Raw genomic sequence first — 10,497 nt, 5'->3', positions numbered from 1 at the left:
GGCTGGGCTTCAGCTGGGCAGCTGTGTCCATAAAGAGCCTGGCATGGACACCCAGCCGGCCAGCGTCCCTCCAGAGATGGAGGGGATGGGGCAGAGGGCATGGCCGTGGGCATCGTGTGTGGCCACACCGGCACGGAAACCAGAGCCGTGGTCAGAGCCAGCCCTGCAGGTGTCATCCCCTCAGAGGTACCATGGGTGACAGGAGCTCCTGCCCCCAGATGTTAGTTTGGGGTTAAACAGCCGAGGATGGACGGCTCCGGGCTCAGCGGGGTGCCCATGGCCCTGGCGTTACTGGTGTTAGTGGTGTTAGCTGGGCCGCTGCTTCTGGGTAGGATGAAAGGGACATCTGCTCCTCCCCATTGGCCACGAGTGGTCCCAGTGGGGTGACAGAGATGGAGGGGTCCCCTCTGCCCCTCCATGTAACAGCCCTTTGGCATCCTGTGTCCTGAGGAGAGCACGTCAATGCAACCAGAGACAATCCCATCCTGCAGAAAGGAGATGAGGTTTCCCTAGATCTGATGCCTTCTCCTGGGTGAAGAACCATCTTCCACCATAAGCTCAGAAAAGAGGCAAAACCTGAACGAGGACCCCTCCGAACCCAAGAAGCTGGGTCCTAGTAGGTCTGATTGGTCTCTTGCAGGTCCTCTGCCCACCCTCCTACCCAGCATGGTGGGACAGGACCTCCTGCTTCTCAGCTGCTTTCTTCAGGAGCTTGACCCGGGATGGGGAAGCCCATCTTGGTCTGGTCCAGCCTGTTCCTGGGGCTGGGGCTGATGCAGCTGGCATGGGTCTCCAGTGTGCAGGTTGCTCTCTGGAGGAACTGCAAGATGTTTTCCTGGACAGAAGCCTCCGAGACAGAAAGACAGAGCTCCTGGCCCAATGGCCGGTTGAGACAGCTACGCCGGAGACGGGCCAGCTCCTCCCGGATTTGGCGGTTCAGCAGTCCGTAGAAGAAGGGATTGATGGCAAAGGAGGAGTAGGCAATCCAGGTGACCACCATCTCCCCATGCCCACCACCCACTGTGCCAGCGGTGACAGAGGAGTGCAAGTGAAAAGCAAAGAAGGGCAGCCAGCAGCACAAGAACTGTCCCACGATGAGGACCAAGGTGAGGATGGCCTTGTTGCTTCCCAAGAAGTGCTCTGGTATCAGCCTGGGCAGCGGCAGGTTCCTGGTGGTGATGATGGTCACCTGGCTGGCGATGGAGTTGCATCGGTACCTCGGCACGACCGCCTGTGCCTGCACGGGCGCGTGCTGCAGGGATGCCGTCCGCGCCACGCGGTAGACTCTGCAGTAGACAGCAAAGATGATGATGGTGGGCAGAACAAAGCAGACAGTGCTGAAGATGATCACGAAAACCGTCTTGTAGGCTCCAGGGCTCCAGTAGACTGTGCAGCGGCTGGCGCTGGTGGCCCCGTTGCCTTGAGGCCAGCCCACCACGACCAAGACAGTGATGAGAACAGACTTGACCCAAATGAAGATCACTCCAGCCACCGCCAGCCTGATGGTCATCTTGACCTCGTACCTCATGGGGTGGACGATGTAGTAGTAGCGCTCCACGCTGATGATGGAGATGGTGAGGATGGAAGCACTGATGAAACAAACATTCATGAACATCAAGCCCTGGCACTCGGCGATGCTGTAGATCACTCTGCTGAAGCAGGAGGAGCTGGAGATGATCCCCAGGGGCATGAGGAAAATGGCAGAGAGGAGGTCAACCGCGCAGAGGTGGCAGACAAAGATGAATTTCCTGACAAGGGTAGTTTTGAGAATGACGATCATCACCACAGTGTTGGCCACCAAAGCAGTAAGGGTGAGCAGGACCATGCAGAAGAGGCCCACCACCTCCTGGGCGATGGACTGCTCGGGGACATAGAGCAGCTCTAGGTTGTCTGTGGTGTTCAGCCCCGTTCGGCTCGCCATCCCCTCTGAGGACTAAGCCAGCAGCTCCGGTGCCTGGGCAGCAAGGGCTCTTCTCCTGCATCCCTTAGAAGGAAACCCCACCACAATCATGGCCACTGTCTTCTCCCTGCCTATTGGGGAGGGGAATGGTTATGAGGGAGAAGAACCAAATGGAAGAAGAGCCACGGAGAAACCCAGAGATGTCCCAAACCTCTCCAAGATGCGGGAACAGGGAGAGGTGCCTGATGAGCTCGTGTCACCCAGCTGGCCCCAGGGCTAGCATCCGTGCTGTCCCCAGCCTGGCCAGCGACAGCTCTGCTGGGACCAGCAGCTTCTCGTGCCAGGCTGACGTCCCATCCCTGGGGTGTCACCTCACCCCAAACCTGCCCCAACCACACCATCACGCCCCGAGGGGGGACAGCACGAACCCCTCTGCCCCATCCCCGCTCCTTGCTCCAGCCGCGAGGGACCCCGTGGTGTTGGTGGAGAAGACCCAGCGCACCTTGGTCCTGGGAAGGTGGGTGATGTTCTCCTTCTTGCCAGGGCTCCTTCTCGCCGGCGTTGCTCCTGCAGCAGATCAGGGGCTGCCAGCCCTTGTGCAAGGCCGCGCTCTCCCTTCCTCGCTCCCTGTCACCCGCTCGTCATCCTGTTTGCCTGCGCCCGCCAGCTGCGGATGGCACCAGCTGTCACTCCCGGGCGCTGCCTGCACTCGTGTTGGTCCCACGGGGACAGCTGCTGGGTCCTAGCAGCCAGCGGGGGCTTGGGAAGGGGGGACAGGGGTCCCTGAGCCCTGTGTCCCACCAGCACGAGCACCCACTCTGCAAACCTGGTCCTTCTGTGACTAGAAGGAGGGGACGGTTGGGCTTGAGGATCTTAAAGGTCTTTTCCAACCAAGTGATTCTATGATTCTATTGACAGCTCAACCCCAAGGTCCCCAGCGCTCAGGGGACAGACAGGTCTGTGGTGTCTCCTCCCCACCTCCAGGTGCTCTGGATCATCCATGGGGCATCAGAGTAACCCAGCTGGGAATTATCCTTCCCCAGCGCCCCGGGGACCCGGACAGGTGAGGAGGGGCACAGAGAGGGGCTTGGCACGGGCACTAGGCTGGGACAGGACAGCAGGCACGGCACCAAGCGTGGCATCGGGGGGGCAAGCACTCGCCCTCCAGAAGGATGGATGAGCTGCTCCACGCCCAAGCAGGGCAGCACATCCTGCTCATCCTCCACAGCTCTGACACCACAGGGATGGGCACGAGCGAAGTGCCTTGCTAAGGTGACGAGGGTACCTGGCTCACAAAGCCACCAGCTTTCACCTGCCAGCACCAGGTGGCCACAACAGGCTGCAGACCCACTCGGTGCCACCCACCACCACCCCTGCAGGGACCCACCACACCCCTTCCCTGCTCCACACCGACCTCGTGGGCAGGAAAGCTCTGGCACTATTCGGTACAAGACACGGTGTTTTTATTCACTGGCAAAGCTCTGTCCCCAGACCGGCCTGTCCCTAGCCAACCCCAAGATGGGGTGGCCAGAGCCCACATGACCGTGCTCCGGGCTGGTGGGCATCACCAGCTGGTGGTGGGACAGGGCTATGCGGCACCCAGGCACCTTCAGAAGCGGATCTGGACAAGGTAGCGGAGCCGGCACTGGCTTTCCTGGTAGATGAGGTACTCGCTTTGGTCGAAGCGGGAGTTCTTGTAGGCGGACATGCGGATAGGCTTGCCCTGGCTCACCAGCACCTTCTTGCCATCCAGCAGCAACTCCTCATCCAGTGCGGGGTCTGGGTGAGAAGACACTCCACCAACAACATGTCAAGCCCAAGATCTCCCCACCCCGTGCCCATCCCAGCCCCACAGACCTCGCACTTCCCCCCCTGCCCAAGGCTCACCCGGCTCCGTCTGGCCACAAGCCACGACACTGTCGTAGCCGGCAGGCGGCTTAAGCAGTGTGGAGTCATCAGAGGTGATGTGGTAGGGCTTGCCCAGGGCCACCTCTGTCAGGAACATGATGCCAACCCTTTCAGATGTGCAGACCACTGCCATGAAAGAAAGGGATAGGGATGATGGCACCAGTCCTGGTGTTCACATCTGGTTGTGCCCAGGCCACCCTGGCATGCAGGGACTGGCTACCAAGGCAGGGAAGGGTCTTGCCATGCCCATAGCTGTCTGGCTGCGAAGGCAGCTGGGCTTGCATGGACCCTGACGGCATACCAAGCACCCCTGCCCATTCCAGGACCCTCACCGTAGCCGGCTGACTTGCTGTTCTCAGAAGCAAAGTAGATGCCCTTGCCCACACGCCCGCCCGAGTGGGGCATGATGCGCAAGCCGCTCTTCAGGATGGCCGCGATCACCGCCACGTTGGTGCCGTGCCAGAGCAGGCGCCGGTGCTCCAGCAGGTCATGGGCTTTGAAGCGCTCATCCTGGAGAGAAGCAGAGCTAAGGGCTGTCCGCGCGGGGAGTCATGGATGCCTGGGGTTGGGGCATCACCACCCAGTCTCCCCAGTCCAACGCCCATGCCAGGCTGGAGGGACAGGGGAGTCTGTTTGCCCCTGGCCAGATGGGCTGCAGACCACTTTGGGTGGAGAAACCCAGAGCCCCAGCGCAGTCCTGGAGTGCAGCCAGGGTTTCCCCACTGTGGGATGGGGATAATCATCTCCTTCTCACCTCACCATCTCGGGCCACCTGCCAGATGTTGAGGATGTGGAGTTGGGGCCCGGTATTTGTCACGTAGTTTTGGATCAGCTGCCAGGGAGAGAGGCAGGAGAGCAGTGTGAATGCAGGCAGCCACCCCAGTAGTGCCCCACCCTGGGACAGTGGGGACCTTTGGGGTGCCTTCAGTCCTGGCATGGTTGTTCCCCATCACGGGGCACCATGGAGCAAGTGGTACCTGGTATTCCCGGGAAGACGTGTCCAGCAGGGAGAGCTTGCAGCAGAGCAGGGCATAATCCTGATCCAACGGGTGGGCAACTTCCTTCTCCTCCTCCTCCTCCTTCACCTTCTGCGCCTGCAGGCTCTGTGCCACCTCAATGTCGGCCAGCACCTGGCAGGCACAGACCAGGGACAACCTCACCACTGGGCATTGTGCTGGGGGGACCAGGACAAGGCCAGCCTCCTGCCAGCATCACCATGTCCCACAGGCAGGAGCCCTCCGTGGGGATGGATGCCACCCGCCACGTCCCCTAGCATCTCACCAACAACATGTCCTTCTTGGCACGCAGCAGTTCGGGGCAGTCGATGGCAGGTGGCCGTGACCGCCCAAAGTTATGGGGGATGATCGTGTAAAAGCGGGAGGAGAGTTCCTCCAGGCGGGCGGCCGGCGGGGACTGATCCTGCAGCGCTGCCTCCAGTTCCTCCAGCACCTCAAAGCCCTTTGCGATCTGCTGCTTGGTCAGCTTTCCCAGCGGCATCTTCTTCACATCTGGATGGCAGCACAGGGCAGGGAATGAGTGACTTCATCCACCCCATTTGCCCCACACCTACTTCTAAGAACCCGCAGCACGACCACAGGCACACACGGGCACCTGACTTGGGGGGGGGGCACAATCCCACCAGGTGCCAAGCTGTCAGCAGGGCTACTCTAAAACCCACCAGCACCCCTGCCCTGTTCACCTCCCCACCTGCACCCCCTGACCCACCTCAAGCCACCCACAACCTCCTACCGATATTCATGGTCTGCATGGCGTCCCGGAACATGTCGCTGCTGAAGATGAGGGACACCAGGTCCTGCGTGGCTTCGTCCAACGTGCAGGGCAGCACCCGCTGCTTGCAGACCTTTTCCCCATCCACATCATCCACCTGCAGACCCCCAGCATCACCGTGCCGCCTGTGAGCCTGCAGGAGGCTGCAGGGGCACGGAACCGCGGCTGCCCAGCGGGAGAGCCTGGCCCTTCAAGCAGCAGAGCGAAGAGGCAAGCACTGCTGGTATTTTCCATCACTGACACCACCCAGATGCCCATGATGCTTGCTTGGGTTGTCCTCCCACGCCACCCCAACCCATCAACCCCAAATCTCTGCCCACAGGCTGTTTCAGCTCACACCCAGATCTCTCCCCCTCCCCAAACCCACCCCATGCAGCTGACCAGTTCAGATGTTCTGGTTCCCAATGGGTCAGGGTGGGATGTGGGGACCACCTCTCTGTGATGATGCCCCAGCTGTCCCGCACACTCACCTCGAGGACTACCTTCACCTCCTGCCCAGCTCCTGATTGCACCTCGATGAGTGTGTACTTTCCTGGTTGGGCCACAAAGTTCTCCCTCTCTTCCCACCTGTTCTTGGTTTTCTCCCGAAACTTCTTTTCAAAGTCCTTCTTGGCAGCTTCCAGGAAGGTGTAGGGCATGAGCTTGGACTGGCCCCCCTCCCCCTGACAGGGGACAGAAGTGGTCAGGATCCCCGATTCATCCCTGCTTCACCAGCCCCGTGCTGGGGGGAGCAGCCTGGGAGCAGGGGGGCCGCGGGGCAGGGAGCAGGAACATGCTGAGGCACTAGAACCAGGTCTGGGGGTCCTTCCAGGACTCCTTGCTGGGGTGTTACGTTCACTGTCACCCCAGTGACAGGTGCCACGTCCCCTGGCTGGGCTGGCCCTGTTGTGTGGTGACACATGCTTGAAGCCCCTTCCAACACGGGGCTGTAGCAGGGCCAACTGGTTGCCTGCTCTAGGATCAGGAGCAAGGGATGAGGACCACCAGGTTCATCCCTGACCTTTGGGGGTCCCAAGGCAGGGTGGGGACAGCCATGGCAGGAGGGATGCGCAGTGCTGTGTTGGACTCACCACACGGCCCCAGCGGTTCCAGACACTGTAGGCGCCATTGTGCTCAAGGAGCTGGATGATGTAGAACTTGTTGTTGTTGGCCTTGATGTCAGTTTGATTTAGGGTGCAGTCATAGTCCTCATAGACCTACAGTGAGTGGCATGGCCTGGGCTTGCATCTGAGCAGCATTTGGGGACGAGGAGGTTGAAGAGTTGTCCCAGCAGGGATACTGGGGGATCTTTGAGTCCCTCCCATCCCTCCTGTCCAGGTCCCCCCATCCCAACCCCACTGGGTATCCCAGTCCTGCTCTTACCCGGGCGCCCGGTGTTCTGCTCAGGGGGCACTGCCCATCAATGGTGGCAGGGGGCTTCTCCTTGGGGGCAGTTTTCAGGGCTTCCAAGGTGGAGCTCCAAGCGTCCTCCTCTTTTCCTCCTCTCTTAGCTTTCTTGCTCCCACCATCTGACTGCTTCAGCGATGACGCATGGCGTTTGGAGGCCATGGCTGAGTCACTCCTGCAGGGCCAGCACAGCCTTAACCCCTCAGCAAGTTCGCTGGGGGAAGCAGAGCAGGAGGCAAGAGATGCCAAGTCACCCTTCTGGGTAAAGTCCAGCTGGGCTGCACCTCCTTTTCCCTACACCTCCATCCCACAGCCAAGCTGGAGAAGGGGATGGGACTTCCCCTTCCAAAATATCTCAGCATTGCTGCTCTGCTTGAGGTGGGAGCAGAGCCCCTCGGCACCCTCCTGTTCTCAGGGGAGCCCAAAGGGGAGAGACAGGCAGCAACATGGAGCTGAGGGGGTGAACAGGGTGGGGGAGACGGGATGGGATGACACAGCTGCTTCTGCAGCAAATCCAGCTCAGAAGACCTGAAAGAGGACTAAGGTCTCCTGGATGGACAGGGGGAACCTGGACAGCTCACCAGGGACTCGCAGGAGTGGGTCTCCCCCCAGCCTTGTGTGCCCCAGGGCATGCAAGAGAGAAAAGAATGCAAAGCCCCCGCTCCAAACCATGCAATGCCCCCCCTAAACATGCAATGCCCTCCTCCAAATCCCCCCCAAGCCCAGTGAAGGGGTGCAGCGCCCCACAAGATGAGGGCACGGTGCTTTGTTTTGAGCATGGGGAGGGGGCACTTGGGCCCCCCTCCTAGCCACTCAGGGGGTCCCAGAGGCAGCAAAGGTGGCAGAAGAGCAAGCAGGGGCCGTGTCCTACCTGCTCCCTCCTTCAGGCAGGTTGGGCAGCCTGCCTGGAAATAAAACTTTTTTCCTAGGCAAGAGGAAGCAGCGGACGAGGATAACAGCGAAATCAGCTGTCACGCCCTCGGGTGGCGCAGACACCCCGTGGCTGGTGTGCCTGCCTCCCTGCCTGCCTGCCAGGTGGTTCCCAGATGGTGGGACCCGCTGCCCACCTAGCCAGCCCCCCTTCCACCACACTGTGCGACAAACAGCCTCCGGAGGGTTAAAGCCGGTGCCATGCTGCATGTTAAATCTTTTCCCTTGGGTCCCTGCCAGGCAGGCAGGGCTGAGGATCAGGCAGGGAGGAGGACCAGATGACTGACCTTTGAGGATGTTTTGAAGAGTTCCCAGCAACCGCTGTGTCTTCCTGACAGCAAACTTGCCCTGCTACGAGGTTCACACCCCCAGGCAGCCGGTGGGGACGGGTGGCATGGGCAAAAGACAGAGCTGTCCTTCCTGGAGGGGACGTGGATGCTGTGAGAGCCAGAGCATTAGTGGCTTTGTAGCTTCTAGGTTGCCATGAGGCAACGTCAGTGAAGGGACAGCCCTGTGCCCTCTCTTGGAGGCAGAAAAACTGATTTAGTTTTCCTAAAAAAACTGATTTAGTTTTCCTTGGTGGCAGGAGGAAACCAAAGGCTCCCATGCCGTGTGCCACCCGCTGCCTCCCCACAGGGTCAAGCAAGGACTGAAGGCAGAGGGGTGAGAACAAGGGGAATGGAGACCATGTGGGAGAACGGGATGTGGTGGATGGGATTGAGCCTGGGGAATAAAAGGTGCTTCCCCAAGGATTCCGTTTTCTTTACATCTGCTTTGCTTCTCCATGCCTCGATTTCCAGGTAAAGGTCCTTCCATGGGCCCACCACTCTCTCCAAAGGTTCCTCACTTCCCGCTTCTGTAGTCCATGGCTCAATGTCTAAGTGTCCTTCAGGGGTCCACACTACGTTCAGTACTATTTTAACGTTTTCAATAACATAGACAGTGGGACTTGAGTACCTCCTCAGCAATTTTGCAGGTGAGACGGAGCTGAGTGATGCGGTTGATTCACTTGAGGGGAGGGATGCCCTCCAGAGGGACCTTGACAGGCTGGAGGAGAGGGAGTTGTTAAGCCTGGAGAAGAAAAGGCTCAAGGGAGACCTTACTGTGACCTTTCAATATATAAAACTGGAGATTTTTACTCCAGTCTATAGTGCCAGGACAAGGAGCAATGGTTTTAAACTGAAAGAGGGCAGGTTTAGATTGTATAAGTAAAAAAAAGCTTGTGATGAGGGTGGTGAAACCCTGGCACAGGTTGCCCAGAGAGGCTGGGGATGCCCTATCCCTGGAGGTGCTCAAGTTTTGGTGGCACAGGGCTTTGAGCAGCCTGGTCCAGTGGGAGGTGTCCCTGCCCACAGCAAGGGGGTTAGGCTGGATGAGCTTTGCAGGTCCCTTCTGTGAGAATTGGTTGGTGGGTTTTGCTGCAGCTGGTTTGTGCTTTTGTGATGTGCATCTGTCTCGTGAGATGATGTGCGGACAATCTCCAGACATAATTGGATAACCTAAATAAATATTCTTTGAGGACTAACTGTTCTTGGTCTAAAACTAGTATGTTACTGAAGGCAAATCCTGGCCAGCTTGCATTAGCAAAGGATGTGATTGTAACAGGAGTTTAGCTTGTTTACTAGTCAAAGCCGACTGAACATGAGCCAGCAGTGGCCCAGGTGGCCAAGAAGGCCAATGGCATCTTGGCTTGGATCAGAAACGGCGTGACCAGCAGGTCCAGGGAGGTTCTTCTCCCTCTGGACTCGGCACTGGTGAGACCGCTCCTCGAATCCTGTGTTCAGTTCTGGGCCCCTCACCACAAGGAGGATGTTGAGGCTCTGGAGCGAGTCCAGAGAAGAGCAACGAAGCTGGGGAAGGGGCTGGAGAAGAAGAGGAGCGGCTGAGAGAGCTGGGGGGGTTTAGCCTGGAGAAGAGGAGGCTGAGGGGAGACCTCATTGCTCTCTCCAGCTCCCTGAGAGGAGGTTGTGGAGAGGAGGGAGCTGGGCTCTTCTCCCAAGGGACAGGGGACAGGACGAGAGGGAATGGCCTCAAGCTCCACCAGGGGAGGTTCAGGCTGGACGTTAGGAAAAAAATTTTCCCGGAAAGGGTCATTGGTCGCTGGCAGAGGCTGCCCAGGGAGGGGGTTGAGTCCCCTGCCCTGGAGGGGTTTAAGGGACGGGTGGACGAGGTGCTGAGTGACATGGGTTAGTGTTTGATAGGAATGGTCGGACTCGATGATCCGGTGGGTCTCTTCCAACCTGGTGATTCTATGATTCTATGATTCTATGAAAACAAGGACAGTTCCCCAGCAGGATCAAAGAGCAGACCTGAGCTCACCAAGAGGAGACAATGAGGAAGGAGATAAGATAAAGAGCATCACAGGATTCTGAAGACACAAAGAAACCGTGATGTACATTTGAGAGCAGGGGATACGAGTTCTATGTACGGTTAACCAATATTCCTTGAATATATAACCAGCGTTTCTCAAAATCTGTATGACTATACAGGGGGGCTCGGGGACAGCCCCAGCCAGGAGACCCAGCAACACCCAGGATGGCGGGGGGGGATATGGCGGGGGGATGCACCTTCCCCTCGCCGCACTA

General features: G+C 58.8%; 2 protein-coding genes across 3 annotated transcripts; both read right to left on the bottom strand.

Annotated features, from left to right (window-relative positions):
• Window positions 1–469: 469 nt before the first annotated feature.
• LOC138725399 (probable G-protein coupled receptor) lies at window positions 470–2,712 on the bottom strand. 2 transcript variants are annotated; one of them, XM_069866301.1, is made up of 3 exons: window positions 2,403–2,712; window positions 1,524–2,031; window positions 470–1,286 (listed from the first exon to the last, which is right to left on the bottom strand). In XM_069866301.1, exons 2-3 carry the CDS (start codon window positions 1,919–1,921, stop codon window positions 692–694), a joined length of 993 nt encoding a protein of 330 aa, XP_069722402.1. In that variant the 5' UTR covers window positions 1,922–2,031; window positions 2,403–2,712; the 3' UTR covers window positions 470–691. The 2 variants fall into 2 exon arrangements, with proteins under 2 accessions (XP_069722402.1, XP_069722401.1); XM_069866300.1 differs by having other exon boundaries at window positions 470–2,031.
• A 634-nt stretch (window positions 2,713–3,346) lies between these two features.
• Window positions 3,347–7,993, bottom strand: PARP3 (poly(ADP-ribose) polymerase family member 3). The gene is made up of 11 exons (XM_069866298.1): window positions 7,854–7,993; window positions 6,959–7,196; window positions 6,667–6,792; window positions 6,067–6,258; window positions 5,558–5,693; window positions 5,090–5,316; window positions 4,786–4,938; window positions 4,563–4,640; window positions 4,141–4,318; window positions 3,788–3,934; window positions 3,347–3,679 (listed from the first exon to the last, which is right to left on the bottom strand). Exons 2-11 carry the CDS (start codon window positions 7,142–7,144, stop codon window positions 3,510–3,512), a joined length of 1,593 nt encoding a protein of 530 aa, XP_069722399.1. The 5' UTR covers window positions 7,145–7,196; window positions 7,854–7,993; the 3' UTR covers window positions 3,347–3,509.
• Between the last annotated feature and the right edge of the window lie 2,504 nt (window positions 7,994–10,497).

The sequence above is a fragment of the Phaenicophaeus curvirostris genome, chromosome 11 (assembly GCF_032191515.1).
Source record: "Phaenicophaeus curvirostris isolate KB17595 chromosome 11, BPBGC_Pcur_1.0, whole genome shotgun sequence".
Taxonomy (NCBI): domain Eukaryota; kingdom Metazoa; phylum Chordata; class Aves; order Cuculiformes; family Cuculidae; genus Phaenicophaeus; species Phaenicophaeus curvirostris.
The sequence above is the reverse complement of the archived record's forward strand: the minus strand, read 5'-3'. Positions and strand labels throughout refer to the sequence as shown.

Excerpts from the sequence above, each read along its gene's own strand:
- PARP3 (XM_069866298.1), bottom strand. The coding sequence starts at position 7,144 with ATGGCCTCCAAACGCCATGCGTCATCGCTGAAGCAGTCAGATGGTGGG. Across the intron at positions 6,259-6,666 it reads GGAACCGCTGGGGCCGTGTG|GGGGAGGGGGGCCAGTCCAA; the intron begins GTGAGTCCAACA and ends GTCCCCTGTCAG. Across the intron at positions 3,680-3,787 it reads TTGTGGCCAGACGGAGCCGG|ACCCCGCACTGGATGAGGAG; the intron begins GTGAGCCTTGGG and ends CTTCTCACCCAG.
- LOC138725399 (XM_069866300.1), bottom strand. The coding sequence starts at position 1,921 with ATGGCGAGCCGAACGGGGCTGAACACCACAGACAACCTAGAGCTGCTC.